The sequence below is a fragment of the Narcine bancroftii genome, chromosome 2 (genome assembly GCF_036971445.1).
Source record: "Narcine bancroftii isolate sNarBan1 chromosome 2, sNarBan1.hap1, whole genome shotgun sequence".
Lineage (NCBI taxonomy): Eukaryota > Metazoa > Chordata > Chondrichthyes > Torpediniformes > Narcinidae > Narcine > Narcine bancroftii.
This window is the reverse complement of record NC_091470.1, coordinates 23,891,352-23,910,317: the sequence shown is the minus strand read 5'-3', so window position 1 is coordinate 23,910,317 and position 18,966 is coordinate 23,891,352. Positions and strand designations below refer to the sequence as shown.

General features: G+C 41.5%; 1 protein-coding gene across 2 annotated transcripts in view; it reads left to right on the top strand.

Annotated features, from left to right (window-relative positions):
* The window catches only part of fbln5 (fibulin 5), a 98,767-nt gene extending 88,214 nt beyond the window's left edge, over positions 1-10,553 (top strand). For both annotated transcript variants that reach the window (XM_069916113.1, XM_069916112.1), the window contains exons 8-11: positions 1,579-1,701; positions 4,078-4,204; positions 7,868-8,063; positions 9,553-10,553. In XM_069916113.1, the coding sequence (XP_069772214.1) occupies positions 1,579-1,701; positions 4,078-4,204; positions 7,868-8,063; positions 9,553-9,714 (608 nt within the window). In that variant the 3' untranslated portion in view covers positions 9,715-10,553. The remainder of the gene's footprint in view (positions 1-1,578; positions 1,702-4,077; positions 4,205-7,867; positions 8,064-9,552) is intronic.
* Positions 10,554-18,966: the final 8,413 nt, after the last annotated feature.

The window sequence follows — 18,966 nt, the reverse complement described above, 5'->3', positions numbered from 1 at the left end:
TTTAAAAAAATTTTTCACACTATGAACCATACTGACCAAAATACACACAAACATTTCTCTCTTGAATATACACTGTCATTTTCTCCCCTTTTTCCCCCCCTCCCTCCTTCACCTCCCCCCCTCTCCCCACTCACTCAACGTTCAACATATATGATACATTAAACCCATTAAACAATGTCATCACACAATGAAAAAAACAAGAAATTTGTCTCTTCTACTTTTACATACTGGGTCAGTTCATTTTGTCTTCTTCTCCTTCTGTCATTTTAGGTGGTGGAGGTCCGCGGTAGGACTTCTCTGTTGTGTTCCATGTACGGTTCCCAAATTTGTTCGAATACTGTGATGTTATTTCTTTAAAATAAATAAATAAATAATCGAGTGCTTCTTGATGCCATTCCTTATACAGTATGTAGGGGCAATCACTCCATGCTGCATAGCTATTAACAAAGTTGTTGGAGAGTGGAACCCCTGTAAAAGATCCGTGTAAAGCTATTTTGATTCCAGTCATTGTGCACTCATTTTGTGTAAGTAATGAGATGCAGAATTCAATGGGAGTAATTGGCAGAATTTATCTTTTGGGGCATTGCTCTTTCAACCTTTGGCAATTTGTCCCAGGATAAAGTCTGGTCCCATCCATGACGGTTTGCTCCATTTCGGTTGAATCAGTGCACTTCAGATGACAGGGTTTCAATGTACATCTGCACCAGGGCCAGCTGAGATGAATGGCGGTTATCAGCTTCCTCATCTGAGATTGGACTTGAAGCGTGTTATTGTCTCAGTAAAAGGGAGCCTTGAGGTGCCCTTGATATACTGCAGCACGAATAGTCTCAGCCTTCCCCCAAGCAATCATTAAGTGGAACTTGAATACATGCATTGTTTTGGAGGGCTCTGCAAAGTGGTCAGATGTAAGTCCCAGGATCAATAATAGCCCAAGGAAATGGAGCTGAGAAGATCTGAGGTAATCTCCAGCAAGGTTTCCAAGGGCATATTGTTTAAAATACAAAAGTAGCTTACTAAAGACACAGAGAAGACCTCCTTCTATCTGGGAAGTACTTGATTGCAGAAAAAAAGCCAAACATTGTATCCTGGCTCAAAAATGGTGGACTCCGTCCATGAGGGAGGTGTGCACTAATGGTATTTGCCAACTGTCTATCAATAATGCAATATAATATTTAAATAAATAAAAAGAATAGTAAAAATTCCAGTTTCCAACCAAGAGAGTAGATGAAGTTGTTTCCCATGTTGGGACAGTCTAGGACAAGAGGGTACAGCTTCAGGGTTGAAGGGCGTCCACTTAGAACAGAGATGCATAGAAATTTCTTCAGCCAGAGGGTGGTAAATCAATGGAATTTGTTCCCACAGGTGGTTGTGGAGGTCAGGTCATTGGGTATATTTTTGACAGAGATTGATAGATTCTTGATTAGCCAGGGCATAAAAGGTTATTGGGGAGAAGGCCGGGCAGTGGGGCTGAGTGGGAAAATGGATCAGCTCTTGATTGAATGGCGGGGCAGTGTTGATGGGTTGAATAGCCTATTTCTGCTCCTGTGTCTTATGGTCTTATTTTCTCCTCACCGCTAGATATCGACGAATGCAGTTTTTTTGAGTTCCTCTGTCAGCATCAGTGTGTGAATGAACCAGGCGAGTACTACTGTATCTGCCCCAAGGGATACACCATGTACTCTGACAACAGGAGCTGCCAAGGTAAAACAACAGCCAATATTGCTCACAAATACTTGTGTTCTCTGTTAGCATCCACTTGGTCATTCTTGTGGGCCAAAAATTTGTACCCAAGTATGGAATAAAAAGCCTTAAATTATGAGCTGTCCAATGTAAAATCATTGCTAAGTTCGGAGATTTTTGTCAGGCAACCATACTGTCCAAACTGCTCCTTCCAATGCTGGGTGTCAGTCAAGACTCCACAGCAATGTACCTAAATAGAAGAGGCTTAAGGCTGCTATGTAGGTTGCCAATGGTTTGGGGGTGTTTTATGAAGTTAAGTTTTCCTGGGGCTGAACTAATTGCAAGGCCGCAACAATGTAATACTTGAAACATGAGAACCTCTGGCCCCATTGTCTTGGGGAGGGAAAATGATTCTGCTAAACAAAGTCAGCTACAAACTGTGAATGTGGGCCAAGGAATGGCAGGTGGAATTTAATTCAGACAAGTGCAAGTTATTGCCCTTTGGACATTAGCTTCAGCACAGACACATGGGCTGAAGGGTCTGTTCCTGTGATGTACAGTTCTATATTCTATGGTCTCTATTAAACCAACACAGGACTAAAACGGTGAATGGTAGGGCACTGAGGAGTATTATAGAACAAAGAGACTTGGGGCACAGCTACGTATTTTATGAAAGTAGGTAGACAGGGGGGTGAAGAAGGCATTTGGCACATTTACCTTCATAGAGTACAGGAGCAGGGACATCATGTTACAACTATATAGGACATTTGTGAGACTGCACTTGGAGTATTATGCAAAGCTTTGTTCATCCGACTATAGGAGAGATATCAGCTAAAAAGGGTGCAGAAAAGATTCACGAGAATATCACCAGGACTGGTGGGGTTGTATTAAAAGGAGACTCTAGATAGCAGAGACTCTATTCCCTGGCTGGTTAGAGGCTAAGGGGAATTTTTACAGTTTAAAAAGTCATGAGGGTAATGGATAATAGTCATGTTTTTCCCCCCCTTGGAGTATTATGCAAAGCTTTGTTCATCCGACTATAGGAGAGATATCAGCTAAAAAGGGTGCAGAAAAGATTCACGAGAATATCACCAGGACTGGTGGGGTTGTATTAAAAGGAGACTCTAGATAGCAGAGACTCTATTCCCTGGCTGGTTAGAGGCTAAGGGGAATTTTTACAGTTTAAAAAGTCATGAGGGTAATGGATAATAGTCATGTTTCCCCCCCCCCCCCCCCCCCCAGTGTAGGAGATTCTAAAACCAGTTTCAAAGTAAGAGGAGAGAGAGGGAGAGTGCCCTAAAGAGTGTTACAGAGCAAAGGAATCTAGGACTGCAGGTTCATATCTCTTTAAAGATAGCAGCACAGGTAGATAGAGGGATGAAGAAAGTGTTTGGGATGCTTGCCTTCGTCGGTTGGGGCTTTGAATATCCATTTTGGGACCTCATGCTGAAAATATACAAGATTGTGTTGAGGCCACACTTGGAATATTGTGTGCAGATTTGGTCGTCTAACTGTATGAAGGATATAAAGTAAGAAAAGGCTAAGGTTGTGAACAGGATTGGGGATGCTGAATTGTCATAAGGTTCAGGTAAAACTAGGCCCAGTTTCCTTAGGGTACAAGAGGCTGAGGGGGGATCTTAATGAGGTCTATAAAATCATAAGGGGGCAATGATAAGATGAATAGTGACAATCTGTTTCCCAGAGTGAGGAAAAACAAAAGGCCATAACTAAAAGGTGAAATTTAGAAGGGTTATGAGGGGATAGTTCTTCATTCAGAAGATGTTGGGCATATTGGAATGAGCTGCCAGACAAAGTGGTGGGGACAAGTGCCTTAGCTTCCTTTATTGAACACTTGGAGAACTACATGGATGCGAGGGGAAATGGAGGGACCTGGGCCTAATGTGGGGAAGAGTGACCAAAGCCGTAGTGGTGGGGGGGGGGGGGGGGTAAAGCACATTGTTTGGCAAGGACAAACCGGGTGTGTGGATCTATTTCCATGCTGTGAGACACTGTGTCTTAAGAGTCCTCAGCTAGGGGAAACATCCTGACCACATCTAAGTTATCTTGTCTGTTTCAATGAAGTCTCATCTCTTCCTTCCGAAGTCTAGGGATGAGAAGCCTAACTTACTCAATCTCTCCTCGTCTGATATCCTTGCCATTCCGCAGTGTGTCGAATCTTTATTGTCACTTGTCATGTTATTTGTCTTTCTAATAACCTAATCTACCTGCCTTTTAGCTTTCAATGACCTCTATGCATGTCCCTTAGTGCACAGATTCCTTTAAAATGAACATTTCCCAGTTTTTAACTATTTTCCTCCACTTATTTGCCTGTGATCTATTATCTTTATTTTCACTTACTTGCCAGAGTGTGGACAGCGTTTTGTTTCTGTTCTTTAGATATCGATGAGTGTGAGACAGGCAACCACACATGTACAGAAGAACAGACCTGCTACAACATTCCAGGAACGTACAAGTGTCTGGACCCAGTGAATTGCCAGGATCCTTACATACAGCTGAGTGAAAGGTAAGGACTCTGGGGGACAACAGTAAGGCAAAGTAGACCGCCCCCACCCCAAAACCTTGTCCATTTCTCTCCATGGATGCTGCCTGACCTGCTCAGTCTCTCTAGCTTCCTTCTGTTTGCTCAGCCTCAGGGTTGACAATGGTAGTTCCAACTTCCAAGGAAAGTAACTGTTGCAGTCGGACAAGGAACTACCAGCATGTCAAACTCCAGCCCAAGATTACTCCAATCAATCTCCATTTCCATGGTTTAGGAAAGAGAAATACCAATAGATTTTCTCTCTTTGAGTCTGGATGTCAATTGAAAATCCATAGGGTTGATTTGACCTCATTATACACACCTCCCTGGGTTTTAATTTCCATTGTGCTTGTTAAGTTGTTGTTGACTGTTCTACACCATCACCCATAGTGAGCCCTCGTGTACAAGATGGCTAAAAGAAGGGTATTGCAAAACTAAAATGACTGTACTTGGTTTGAATCTGGTAGATAGTACTATGATCCAGAATTATTCAAGAGCCCCCAGTGTCCAGCAATGTCTTGCTGGGATTTCCCAGTATTACACCAAGAAATCATGACTCAGATCCTTCTCCAGGTTGGACCAGAGGTACGATTAAAGATCTAATTCATTTTAATGGGGAAGAAATGTTTGGTTATAATTTTGTTTGACAAAATATGTTTTTAATGAAGGGGTTTTCTCCATTTTTTTGGGAGGTTTTTCTAAATTATTAAAAAATTATTCACGTTCATTTTAAGTTTTTGCATATTCCTAAATGATAAAAATTCCTCTCAGCTTTGAGTGAACATGAGATCCTTCCTTCAAAACCTGTGGCATTGATCTTGGACCATGGCCTGTGGGGTACGCAATCTGAAGCCTGACTTCCATCTGAGCCATGGAATGCTGAGTGTGGAGTATCAGTGAGATTGGGCCTCTACAATCAGATCAGGTTAATGAGGGATGACAGGATAATCTCCAGGCAATGGGGAAGTTCAGTAAGATCCACCCTATTGTACGCTCCTCTGTGTAGAATTCAACTGATGTTAGCTGATTCTGAGGTCTGACCATTGAGCTTCCCCCATCCAAAAAAAATTCAGTATTGACTTCCTTCTACAAATGAAAGGAAATAACCTAAATCTAGATTTTAATGAAAATAATTACATTGGGTGGAGGAAAGTGTAATGGAAATGTCAGAGGTAAGTATTTAGCACAGGTGCCTGGAATTCATTTCCAGGGGGTGCATGGTGGAGTCTGGTAAAAAGACTCTTCGAAACCCACATAGATGTTTGAAAAAAAGATTATGGGTGTGAGGTAGGAAAAAATTACATTTTTATGGAACAGGTTTATTTTATAGGTCGCCACAACATTCTGGGATGAAAGGCCTGTACTGTGCTGCAATGCTCTATGCTCTCAGTACAGAATGAATGAAAAAAACTCTGATAATTCAGCATGGAAGGGTCTCCAGTGATGCAGTGTAGTGCAGTTGATAACCACAACCAGACTCAGAGTGAGAGATTAAAGGCTTTAATGTCCTGAAACATCAGGCACGTCTCTACATGCTGCTGGCCCAGATCCAAGGCTGGGATGGAGGGAGGAGTCTAGGGCTATCAGCCTTTATTGGGAATCTTATGGGGAGGAGTCACAGGGTTGGAGCCGGGTCAACCTGTACAGTTGAATGAAGTCACACCTGTCCTACCGTGTTCCACCACAGTGAGACTATTGGATGGCATTATTAACAATATGCCGACCCATTTTAATTCACATTTTTTTTAGATATGTACAATATTATAGACCATTTTTCTATTGAGAGAAGGAGCACAAGAGAGGGACCTTGGTCAGTTTAAAGAGAGCACAAGAAATGACGCCCCTTGTGTGTTGGAAAAGGAACACAAGAGCCATGGTCCTGGTGAGTGAAGGAAGAGTGGGAAGCATGATATGTCAAGACAGTCGGCTGGCAGTTTGTCAGAGGTTTTGCGACTGAAATATGATCAAGAAGTAAAAACTGTCATAAGAATATAATCCCTGAAGGTTCTTTCATTGACTTGTTTCGTGATCCAGTTTAACAACTTTTAAATAATCCATCAGCACCTTGAGGTGTTTAGACTTACAACCCCCCCCCCCCAACTGAATAAAGAAACTTCTCTTCTCAGTCATTTTGTGGGGATGATGGACCAAAACTCGACTCTCTAGATCAGGAGTATCAAACTCAAATTCACAGAGGGCCAAAATTAAAAACTTGGACTAAGTCGTGGGCCAAACTAAATATTTATTGAAAATTTTCAACAACATCTGTATGTTTTCTCTTCTTTCAACATATGTAATATTAAACTTTTTCTTATTAAAATAAATGTTTAATAATAGTTTTGGTTAAACTCTTTCCAGAAGAAGTATTAACAAATGAGAAATAAAATATTCAGTAAATAATATTTCTCTATAGCCTTTAAGCTCCTTTTAAATGTATTTTTTTCACAAGTCAAAAAAATAACAACTTGCTTCAATGAAAATCCAATCTTTCAACTATGAACAGTCCAAAGTTAACCTAAGAAAATATGAATCCAAGCTTAGCTTGCTACACTGTGATTTACTCTGATGCACCTGGGTCTAAACCAGATACTTGGCATCTCTTCTTAGATGCAAGTTCATCAAACTCTGGGGTCAGAGTTTGCCTCCCACCTGTCTTGAAAGATCCTGTTTTCTGTCTTTCGTTTGGCCATTTTTCGTAAGGGGTTTATTACGTGTGAGTTAGGCGACAGGTCGCAGATACTAATGAAAGTAAAGAGAGGAGGTGGGGGCGATTAGCGGGCTGACGAGCCTGCGCCAATGCATTTGCAAAACATTCTGGGATTTGTAGTATTAGCTGTGCATGCGCTATACTGGTGCGGCAGCCAGCAGGCCAGCTCTAATACATATTTGATATGATCTTGCAGGCCAAATATAATTATATCATGGGCCAAATTTGGCATGTGTGCTCTCGATGGTGGGGTCAATTAAGAAAAATCTTCAGATGCTGAGGTCACATGAGACGTGAAAATGTACTGGTCATGTAGCGTCCTCACAAAGGAAGTAGGTTTAATCCACAACATTTCAGGCCTGGGCCCTTTGTCAGGAGTAAGAAAAAAATAGGCAGTCACCTGAATGAAAAATTGGGGGTAGGGGCAGGGGGATGAGCACAGATTAACAGGTAAGAGGTCATAGGTGGATACAGGTGGGAGGGAGAAGAGAGAGCAACTGAGAAGTGATGGGGAGAGGCCAAAGGGTAGCTCTGTGATAAGAGAAGGAGGGGAAGTGGATGGGAAGCTGGAGGAAAGGAGACAGGGAACAGCCTCTCGGTGTCTACCTTGTCAAATCTTCTTTAGTACTGTATATTGTATATAATCAACTACATTAAAACCCATGTTATTCGGAATGCAAGCAACCGGCAAAAAAAAATCACGCAAAATAAATAGGTAAAAAGTACGGGTTTAAAATGAGCTCACCTCGGGGTTAGTTCACCAGTTACACAACATGCAATCTTTAGCAACCAGCAAATACAAATACATGGATCCGGCATCTAACAATTCCCATTGCTGCCGGAGGGGGCTTTACTGCATTATAATCTCTGGGCCTACAGTAAGTATGAATCAAACAGGGCAAACTTTCTTGGACTTCTCTGTTTGTCCCTCTGTGTTACAGTCGCTGCATGTGTCACAGAGATAACCGTGGTTGCACAGATCAGCCGTTCACCATGCTCTACGAATACATGGACATTTTGTCAGGAAGGAGCGTGCCCTCGGATATCTTCCAGATGCAGGCCACAGCCCGCCACCCTGGAGCGTACTATATCTTCCAGATCAAGTCCGGGAATGAAGGCAGAGAATTCTACATGAGGGTAAGGTCACGGCTTCTAAAGCTATGTCAAGGAAAACATCAGCTAATCCAGCATCAAAATGGGAACTTGGGTCTCAGACAAATTTCTGAAATAAGACCAATTCGCTCATCCCATTTCCAATTTGGATCAAAACACATTTTACACTGACTGTATTACCAAGTATCCTTACAACTTTTCAAAGGTAGCTCTGTAGTGGATCGATTTGACAGCTGGCACCTCAATAACCCCTCCTTTGTTCTATCAGTATTTTTGGTCCCGTTGTCTTTTCTGTGTCCCAACATCCATAGATGGTACTTTCAGTATTTCCAAAAGCAAGAGAAACATTTTCCCGTCAATTTAACCACTTCTCCTCCACCTACTGCGTCCATTTAAACTTTATCCTAATGAAGTATGTGGCATGCTAAGCCAAGGTACATTTTCCACAAATCCAAGTAACGATGCTAGTCTTCTGGGGGCTCCTTGGACTTGGACTACCTGCTGGCCATTGCTGTGAACAACCCAGGGAGAAAATAGTCACAGCTTTTTATTTTTAATTTTTTTTAAAGTTTAGGGATTGTGGAGCGCTGAAGTAACAGCAAGCACAAAACTCAAAAGACTGTACAACAGGCTTTATTCCAGTAAAAATCTGAACACCAGTTCATGCTTCAGTGGTTCCTGTGTGACTGGCTCAAGAGGGGCCGGCTCAGGTCTACATTCGGGTTGGCTGATTGATAGCTGGCCAGGTGGAGTCAGCCCTTGGGTGGTCTTCTTGCAGGTACAGAGATTGCCCCCTGCAGTCGGTTGGTGGTCGTATCACCACAGTGACGCAAGCAAGGTAACAGGCCCTTCCGACCCATGGGCCAGCACCAGCCAAATGCACCCACGTGGCCTGTTAACCTACTAACCCCATATGTTTTTGGGACATGGGAGGAAACCAGAGCACCTGGAGAAATCCACACAGACACAGGGTGAACATACAAATGCTTTGGAGTCAGCACTGGATTCGAACCCCAGTCTCTGGTGCTGTAATAGCATTATGATAACCGTTTTTTAAATTTCAATTTGTTTTGTATGCGAAGGTACTAGGGACTTGCCAGTTCCTATTTAAGGTTCGTGCATTCAGTTGCATCCACAATTACTCTGCTGTTCTAGCATGTTCTGTTTCAGGTTCAGTTCAACGTCTGCTGTTTTAAGTTTGAATTTTTAAATTAAATTTTTTGTTCAAGATACTGCATGGTAACAACAGGCCTTTCCGGCCCATGAGATCCCCAAATACACCAATTGACCTACAATTGTTATGTTCTAAAGGGTGGGTGGAAATCTGACCACTGGGCGAAAACCCCTGCAGACATGGGAAGAACATACAAATTCTTTACAGATATGCCTAATTTGATCCCAGGTCACTGGCGCTGTGATAGTGTTGCACTAACCATGCACCCATTTCTTTGTTTTCCATGCAATGCCAGAGCTTATTAATATAGTTTGTAAATAAAGATTTTGCCTTCTGCAGCAAACCAGTCCTGTCAGTGCCACTGTGGTGATGACCCGTCCAGTAAAGGGACCCCGTGACATCGTGTTGGATCTTGAAATGGTCACCGTGAACACTGTCATCAACTTTCGAGGGAGCTCAGTGATCAGACTGACTATCTTTATATCTGAGTACACATTTTAAAGCCCTTGTGTTTTCCAGGGCCGAGGATCTACATTTATATTTGTTTTAATGAGTGAATGTGTTACTGATGTTGCTAAGGCAGAAAGGTGCATTCGATAATATATTGCAACTGCGTAGATTCTTCATTCTGTCTGCTTTTTTTTTCCGGCTGGGTCAGAGATATTGTAAGACTGCCCATGAATAGAAATACAAGGCCTTCATGCTGTAGTAAGGCTCTGCGATGTTCTTCGCCGTTATTAGCCCATTAGGGAGAACAACAGTGCAGAAAAGGAGAGAGAGAATCATCAAGGGGTTTTTTAAAAAAATATGTACAGTAAAACCCCTGGTATCCAGAATTCAAGCAACTGGCAGCCTCAAGCAACCGGCAAAAAAAATCAAGGAAAATAAATTTTAAAAATTAAAATAAATAAACATAAAATAACAGCTAAAAAATACATCAGTTTAAATATTGTAAATGTTCTCTGAAGTAACACATAAACCTTTGGTGAAGATGGGAGCAAATATTCAGCCAGCAGAGCGCCTTGGTCGGGCTTTGTTCGTAGCAGCTGTTTGAATAAAGTTTTATGAAGCCGCAATGGCGTCGCCCAGGATGAAGAGCTGGTTGATGCCGCTCGCCGTTGGGGTGAATCTCTTAAAGTGTCTCCTTATCCCTGCTCCGTAAGTGTCACCCCAGCCAGAGGCTTTACCTGTAAACTTGGGGTGGGGGAGGGTTAATTATCTATAAGGTCATTGTTCGTCTTTCAGGTGGCTCCATGGAGGGGGAGGAATGTTCAGATGCAACGATGGATAATGTTTTCAAAGAATGTGACTGAAAATAAAGTAAAATGCTTTAAGGTTTATATATTCACACAAGTGAAGTTTGTTCAGATTAAGTACAGTTTTTTTCTTTTAAACTGTTTATTCTTATTGCAGGTGTATTAGTTAGTCATTGTAAGAGTAAGTCTCAAGCAACCGGAAAATATACTCATCCGGCATCTATCAATTTCCATAGATGCTGGATATCAGAAGTTTTACTGTATAGTGTGTGTGTGTGTGTGTGTGTGTGTGTGTGTGTGTGTGTGTGTGTGTGTGTGTGTGTGTGCATATATTTTTTGTGTGTGTGTGTGTATATGTATAATTTTTTTCCTGAGTTTTGCGATGTAGCTAGCACTCATTATGTGGAATATTAGGTGGTCTTCTCAGTTACTGCTGCAATCCTGAAAATAAAAGATCAGCCTTGATGAGATCAGTTAGGTAATTCTGGGGTTTTGACCGAGATGGAATTTAATAACAGAGATCCAATACTGTGTGACTTGGCAGAGAGCAAAGATCTCACGACATTGACATTCTTATCCTTGTCAGTGATAATGCTACAGGGCTGGGATGTGTTTTTAAATGTTTTCGCCTGAGGATTTGGACTAAGAAGAATGGAAAATCATTACCTATTATATGTGAGACTCGATGTCTTGATAATTTGTGGGGTTTGTTGTACAGTGAAGAATTATGGCCCCACAAGCTGTCCAGTATAATGTGTTATGTTCTGAGATCATAGCAAGCATTTTAACTAAGTTTTGCCGATGATTTTGTAGCTTGAAGGTGGTCAGTTCAAGCTCCCAGTGGAGAATTTTGTTTTCTTATCTTGTTCTTTTAATCTGCAATGTTTTCTGACAGAATAGTGAAGACAGATTCAATAATCCATGAATAAAAATATTTTCTGTACTTGGAGTTGGGAGTGGACTGGAGGCAAAATAAATTAATTGGCTTGATCCTTCAGACCCCCAGCGTTGCCATAGTGTTCTACAGTATACGGTTTAATAATATGGAGGGAGGATCAACTTCCAGTGATGTTGATCCTCCGGACCCTCTGCCCCCAGGCGCAACAAACATAGAATTCCCCTTATCCTCACCCTCCTCTCCACCTTCCTCCGCAACCAACACATTATCCACCAGAATTTCTGGCACTTACAACAGGATCCCACTACCAGACACATCTTCCCCTCTCCTCCCCTCTCTGCCTTCTGCAGGGACTGCTCCCTCGGTGACACCCTTGTGCATTCATCACTCCCCATCAATCTCCCCCCCCCAAACAGGCCTTTTGAGTGAAGCAACACTTCACTTGTGTATCCGAAGGACTGATTTACTGCATTCGGTGCTCCCTTTGTGGCCTTCTCTACATTGGAGAGACTGGGCGCTGAGTGGGAGATCACTTCACTGAGCACCTTTGCTCTGTCCACACTGGTGACAGAGACCTCCCAGTAGCCAACCATTTCAGTTCTGTGTCACACTCCCACACTCAAATGTCTGTCCATGTCCCACCAAGACCACCTGTAAATTGAAGAAATAATACCTGATTTTCCATCCGGGCACTCTCCAGCCAAATGGCATTAACACTGACTTTTCTGGTTAACCTGCTTAGCTCTTCCCCCCTCCCCCTTCCTTTCCCCTTTCCAGTTCGCCTCCCTTCCTTCCCCCTCCCTTCACCTCGCCAACCCTCCTACCCTCGATCGCTGTTCCCTCCTCCACCTATCACCTCCTTCCTTTGCAATCACCCCTCCCCTCTACTCTTATGTTCGAACGCTGTTAGGTCTGCTTTGTTCATGAATGAGTGAGACAAACACCAGACTGAGTCGAAATCAGGGTTCTTTGTTCTTTATTACCGGATTGTAACACTTGCGACTAACAATGTTAGTCGGAGAATGCATTCTGCCGTTATCAGCAAAATGGTGATTTTTTATACCCTTGGATACATGCTTAGAACATCATCATATCATTACTTGTCCAATGACTAAAACTGTTGCTATCCTTTCCCTGCTAGCTTCCTGCCTCTCAATCCATCAATGTCTCTCTTATCTTGTAAGTACAAGGATGCATTCACATCTTGTTACAGCCCTGTACAGGGTAACTCCTTACACATTCCCATCTCATGATGTTTTACCTTACAACGCCTGCTGACATTTTTCCATGCCTCAATGAAGGGTTCACGTGCGAAACACCACTTATGTCTTTACTCTATAAAGGACACTGCTTGGCCGGCTGAGTTTCTCCAGCATTGTGTGTTTTTACTTCAACCACGGTGTTTGCAGATTTTTGTGTTTTGGTACCTTTTTATTTTAATCCACTGATGTCAGTTATTGAAAACCAGAAAAATCCATGTGTTTGGTTCAAAATATTTAATCACTGTTCGATGCAATGGTGCCAGACATGATATCACAGTAGGATTCGGACACTCTGATTACTGTGAAGCCTCTACCTTCTTGTACACACCCACCCCTATTTTCTTCAAGTGGCTCCTTCCCTTTTCTCCAAAGCAACAGTTGTCTACAGTAATAATAGGAACTTGGAGCCACCCTTTAGAATCCAGAACAAGTGTTGGATGCGCTCCAAGATTGAATGATCCGATGGTGACTCATAGAAAAGTCAGTGGCAAACTGTATTATTTTACCTCCCTTTTTACCTGCTGTCTCAGGTGTTAACAAGTGGCCGAGATTCTAGAATAGCTAGAAGACTGAAGTCATGTAAGTCATTAAACTAATTGGATAGTTTCCTCTTTAGAGAATTTTACTTCACCAAGCTAACAGTGACTCTATTGTCCTAAGTGTGTCACCTCTCTGTGGAGCAGATGGATGTTTCTATAGTTCTCGATCATTTAATATCTTAAAAGTTGCTTCTAAAGTTGTAATGTAGTAACAACAATAACTTGGATTAATACTGCATACCATTTCTTATAGAGTTACAGAGTCGTAGAGTTGTACAGGACAGGAAAAAAAAACGAGCATTTTGGCTCAGCTCATCCTTTCTTGCCTAGTCAGTAAAGAGACAATGGAATTATTGTGATGGATTTGATGGAGGGATCAGGGCTGGTAATTATCTGAAAGGAGATATGTGTGATGTGAATAGTTAGGGGAAAGGATCTCCAGAGCATAAGGCCCTTGGCTGCTGGCAACACAGTTTTCCCAGGTCAGCTGATTTAAAGCTGCGCATGAAGCCAGCGTTCTTGGAACTAGAATGTTCGGGAAAGTCTAAGACAGTGGTTTTCAAATTTCCCCCTAAACTCACAATCCACCTTAAGCAATCCCTAATGCCATAGGTGCTCTCTGATTAGTAAGAGATTGCTTAAGGTGTCATGTGAGTGGAAAGAAAAAGTTATAACTCCAATGGCCATTTTTTCTCAAGTGAAATATTTCAGTAACTATTGGATCTAGAACAGTGATTCTCAACCTTCCCTTCCCACTCGTGTACCACTTTAAGCCATCCCTTACTAATCACAGAGCACTACGGCATAGGGATTGCTTAAGGTGGAATCTGAGTTTAGGTTGGCAGTTTGAAAACCACTGGTCTAAGAGATTAGAAAGAAGATTAATTGGTAGTGGGGATGGATTTGTAGTGGTGGTGGAAAAGGGTCATTGAAGTGTTAACAGAGGATCAAGCACCAAATAGTATGGACTTGAATCTTGGAATCCAACTAAGCGAGATTATTAGAATAATTATATCCAGAGGTAACAAGGCCATGGATACAAGCTTCCAGTAGTATGTGAACTGAGGTAATAGTGGGTTCAGGCAATGTTACTGGGATGAGGTAGACTCAAGTTGGTTCATTGGCTTGTAGCAGAAGCTAGCTCAGCCTTGAATCCAGTCCCAGTGCTATTAACAGTACAGATAAGAAGTTTTCTGATTGGGGAATGGTGGCCAGGGAAGAGTGTGTGTCAGAGACCAAAGACAATGGCTTCAGACTTCATCATGTTCATCTATCATACATTTCTGCTCACTTAGCATTCAATATCAGCCAAACAGCATGACAAATCTAAGAGAGTAAAGTAGCCCAAAGGGGTGCTGCAGAGGGAGAGCCACCTGTCATTGAAGAAGCCTCCTATTGTGTAATTGAATGACACCAGCAAATAATGAGCACATAGATGAGATACTAAAGTACCTTGAAGTTGGTTCCTTAGGGGAAATCTGAAGGTATCTGTAATGATAGCATGCTAGTTATCCTCCTGGCTATTAGAGGAAATTGGAAGATGAGCTGTGCACTATGGGTAGATTCAAAATGGTTGCCTCCAGGGGGTCTTGTCTGTGTGTTCTAGCTAATAAATATAGTTGTTTTAAAAGAATCCAAGTTTCTTTATTACTATTAAAGAAACATTACATTGTACCGGGAGTGGAAGTAATACCAGGAGTGTGCAGAGTAAGTATCAGTCATTATCAGCAAATAAGTGGAGAGTGTAAAGGCTCCTAATGCTGTAAATTGGATTGGAAATGTCGACCATGAGTAAAGGTTGTTCAAACAAAGATTCATGTTGTACCTACAAGCCATTGGAGTCGATAGCAAACCTAATGCATGGAAGATTCCACTGCTACTTACCTTGATGGGACTTCAAGCATTAGAGTTTTTCAATACATTTATTTTTGCCGAGGCAAAAGACCAGGGCAGGTTCGACAAGGAGATGTTTGAACACTGTTCACCAAAGAAAAATGGAATATTCAAGATGTACCTGTTTCACTCACACACACTGCTGCAAGGAGAGAGCTTTGATACTTTTTTTTAATGGACTTGAAATTAAAAGCAAGAACGTGCAATTTTGGATTGCTGCTAGATTTAATGATTTGTTATCAAATTGTGTTCGGAATTAATGTTAAAAAAGTGAGAGAGAAGTTGCTGCAAGAGACAGAGCTTACCTTAGCTGGAGCCGTGAAGATATGCTCCGCCAGTGAATTAGCTCTGCAGCATGCAAACATGTTTGGTGAGTATGCAAAAGCCAGTGAAAATGAAGGCATGCCCACACACATAAATAAAAAAAACACAAAAAAGGTGGAAAGACATTCAATTGTAAATGATGCAGCACTAAACATGCACCAAAACAATGCCCAGGATATGAAAAAGTCTATAATAAGTGCAAAGAGCAAAGCTATGTTTTTCCAAAGAGGAAAAAAATAGAAGGGAAAGCATGCACACTGTACACACTAAAGAAGAAACTGCCCTTAGTGATCCACTTTTCGTGGTCGTGGTAGTGCAGAAAGATTCTAAACCAACAGACACTGAACAGCCAACCATGAGCAGAGATGAGCAGAACAGGTGATCTGTGTCATTACATACAAATAGAACAAATATTCATTTCAAGTTGGACACAGGGGCAAAGGTCAATTTGATCTGTGATCGTGACATCAGGTCAATGAAGATAAAGCCATACATCCATGCAAATCCTGTTCAGCCCAAAGCCTACAATGGACAGAGCATTGACACAAAAGGTACATGTAAACTCAAGGTGAAAGTTAAATATAAAGAGCACTACCTCAGGTTCACAGTAGTCCCAGGTGGACATTAATCACTGCTTGGTGACAAAGCATGTGAAAATTTAAGCCTAGTCCAGAGAAAACTACTTGTGTTAGCTGATGCGTTTCCAGGGCGATGATGCAGAGTGAACTACACAATGAGAGTTCCACAGAGACAGATGTGAATTTCGACGTGAACCTGATCACTGAATCTCTTCCTGTATCTGACATGAAATCCAAGCAGATCACAGCTGAAACAGTTCTACAGAAAACCATCAAGAATCTGAATAAAGGATGGCCTAGAGGTGAATGTCAGCCATACTACTACATTAGAGCTGAGCTGAGTGTTGTTAATGGGCTTCTACACAGACAGAGCAGAATTATCTTACCTCAATCACTCCAAAAAAAGATGCTGAAAAGGGTGCATGAGGGGCACCCTCATAATTAATTTTTTTAGTTTATCTAGTATTATTTATCTCAACTATTTTTTCTCATCGTCTGTAATTAATTAAGCCTTTTCTTTTTGGAAAAGCAAAGGAATTGTCTATTTTTCAGATCTGTTTATAGATTGATATTTAATGCAATACAATATCTAACAATTATAATATACCCAAGTGTAGTGGCCATGTTGTGGCTGAGCGAGCGCACAGCGCAGTGTCGCGAACCGTCATCGGCATGGTTCTGCAGGCCGGGGAACAACTAAACAAACAGGTGAATATTCACCTAATGGAGTGGTACTGTGTGCTGTAGAACAGCACGTTGTCCTGCTGAGTATCCTGCCGGAAGGTGCAGGACATTCACAAGCATCAATTTAAAGCTGCCTGTCCCGAGGATCGGAAGGACTCCAGTAGCAATGTCCCGCCTTGTCCTGTGGAGCCTGGGACATGTGGAGAATAAAAGAAGATTGTAAAACCTGAATAAAGTCAGCCTTGAGTTGACTAATCTGGCGAGTGTGTGTGTATTACTTTAGTAGCTCTACCGTAGTAGCCGCTACAATTGGTGACCCGTGCAAGATTCAGCCAAAACTTGAGTCTACAGTTATAATGGATGCAGCCTCAGCAGCAGTGGTGGGACTTCACCTGCCTCCTTTCTGGACCCATCAACCTCGAGTATGGCTCATTCAGGCTGAAACCCAGTTTCGTCTTCGAGGCATAACGATGGAGGACACAAAATTCTGGCATGACGTAAGTGCGTTGGATGCCACAACCACCCCCTGAGTAAGTGAATTTATCGCCAATCCCCCGGTGGAAACCAGTACCTGTACATCAGGTTCCACCAATTTCTCCTGGATACACTGGAATTGACAAGACGTGAGCACAGCATGCAGCTTTTAAATATGGAAGGCCTAGGTGACAAGAATCCATCTGACCTAATGAATGAGATTAGCGGATTGTCATTCTCATTGCCTGTTCTTTGAAACTCTATTCCTATCCAAGCTCCCAAGTCACAAGTCACATTTTTTTAGATATTTCCAATTTAGACATTTTTTTAATATGATATTACCTAACTTTCGTATATCATTACCCACCTTATTTGGTTGATACTCTTTTTCATTTGAATCCTTACCATAAGGTTTTAATAGATAATAATTACAATAATTTATTAAAATTGCAATCAATCTCTAAAATTAAGGGAGCTTCGGGAGCTTCTCCCAGAGGAATTTTGGGGAAGGATTTTTGGAATGGGTAACACCACTTTATTATGTGCTCAACACGCATTGATTCAGCTTAAAGTGGTACTTGGGGTTCATATGTTGAAAGATAAATTGGCCCGTATCTTTCCTAATGTTAGTCCTTTGTGTGATAGATGTAAATCACAGGAGGCCACACTAACGCACATGTTTTGGTCTTGCTCTGTATTGGACAGATATTTTCAAGAATTTGTCAATTCTACTGGGTATTAGATTGCAACCTAATCCATTGACTGGTATTTTTGGAATTATAGTTCCAGAGGTGAGTCGAGTTCCCACTTCTGCACATCAGGTTGTAGCCTTTACTACACTGTTGGCCAGAAGAGCCATTTTATTTAAATGGAAAGATCCAAATTTTCCCAGTTTGATGCATAAGTCTCTCAAGTTATGTCATGTTTAAGTTTAGAAGTTTTGATCCCTCTGTTAAGTATGAAGAGACTTGACGACCTTTCATAAACTATTTTCATGAGTTAATTTGTATTTTGACTTTACCTGTTTTGGATTTTTTTATTGGCAAAGACCAGATAAATAGTTTGTATTGACCTGTTGTAGTGAATTTTCAGTTTAGGTTTCCCAGCCTTTTTTTTTTTGCTTTTTTTTGTTTATTTTGGTAGGTTAGATGGGATTTTAATAACAATTTTTTTCATCTTTTTTGAATATTCCAAATTGAGGAGAAAGGGATAATGTTGTACATTGTATTTTGTACGGTATTGCAATACATTAATGTTACTATTTTTACCTTTCAATTCTGTGTTCTAGTCTCCTCATGTACTATTTACTTATAACATGTTTAATAAAAAGATTGAAAAAGAAAGAGGGGCACCTTGGAATGGAAACATGCAAGGGGAGGGCCAGAACTGCTGTTTACTGGTCAGGGATAAATGCTAACATTGGCAAGATGGTTTCAAGCTGTCAGGCCTGTTTGAAACATCACGCAAAGCAGACAAAGGAACCGATGATCATAACGGACTTACCAGCAGAACCAGGGCAGAAAGTTGGGAGTGATCTGAATTATTTTCTGGTTATTGGTGATCTATTGAACTATCCGGAAATTGCACTGCTTCCTAATATGTCTGCTGCTTGTGTGATCAAATATATGAAATCAATCTTTGCAAGACATGGAATTCCTCAAATGGTCTACAGTGACAAATGGACCATGCTACAGCTGTAGAGAATTCCAGAACTTTGCAGAAGATTTTCAAAATGTGACTTCAAGTCCTCTGCATTCACAGTTAAATGGTAAAGCAGAGAAAGGAGTTCACATACCGTCATTAAACAATTGCTCTAGAAAGCAGTAGACAGTGGCTCAGATCTGT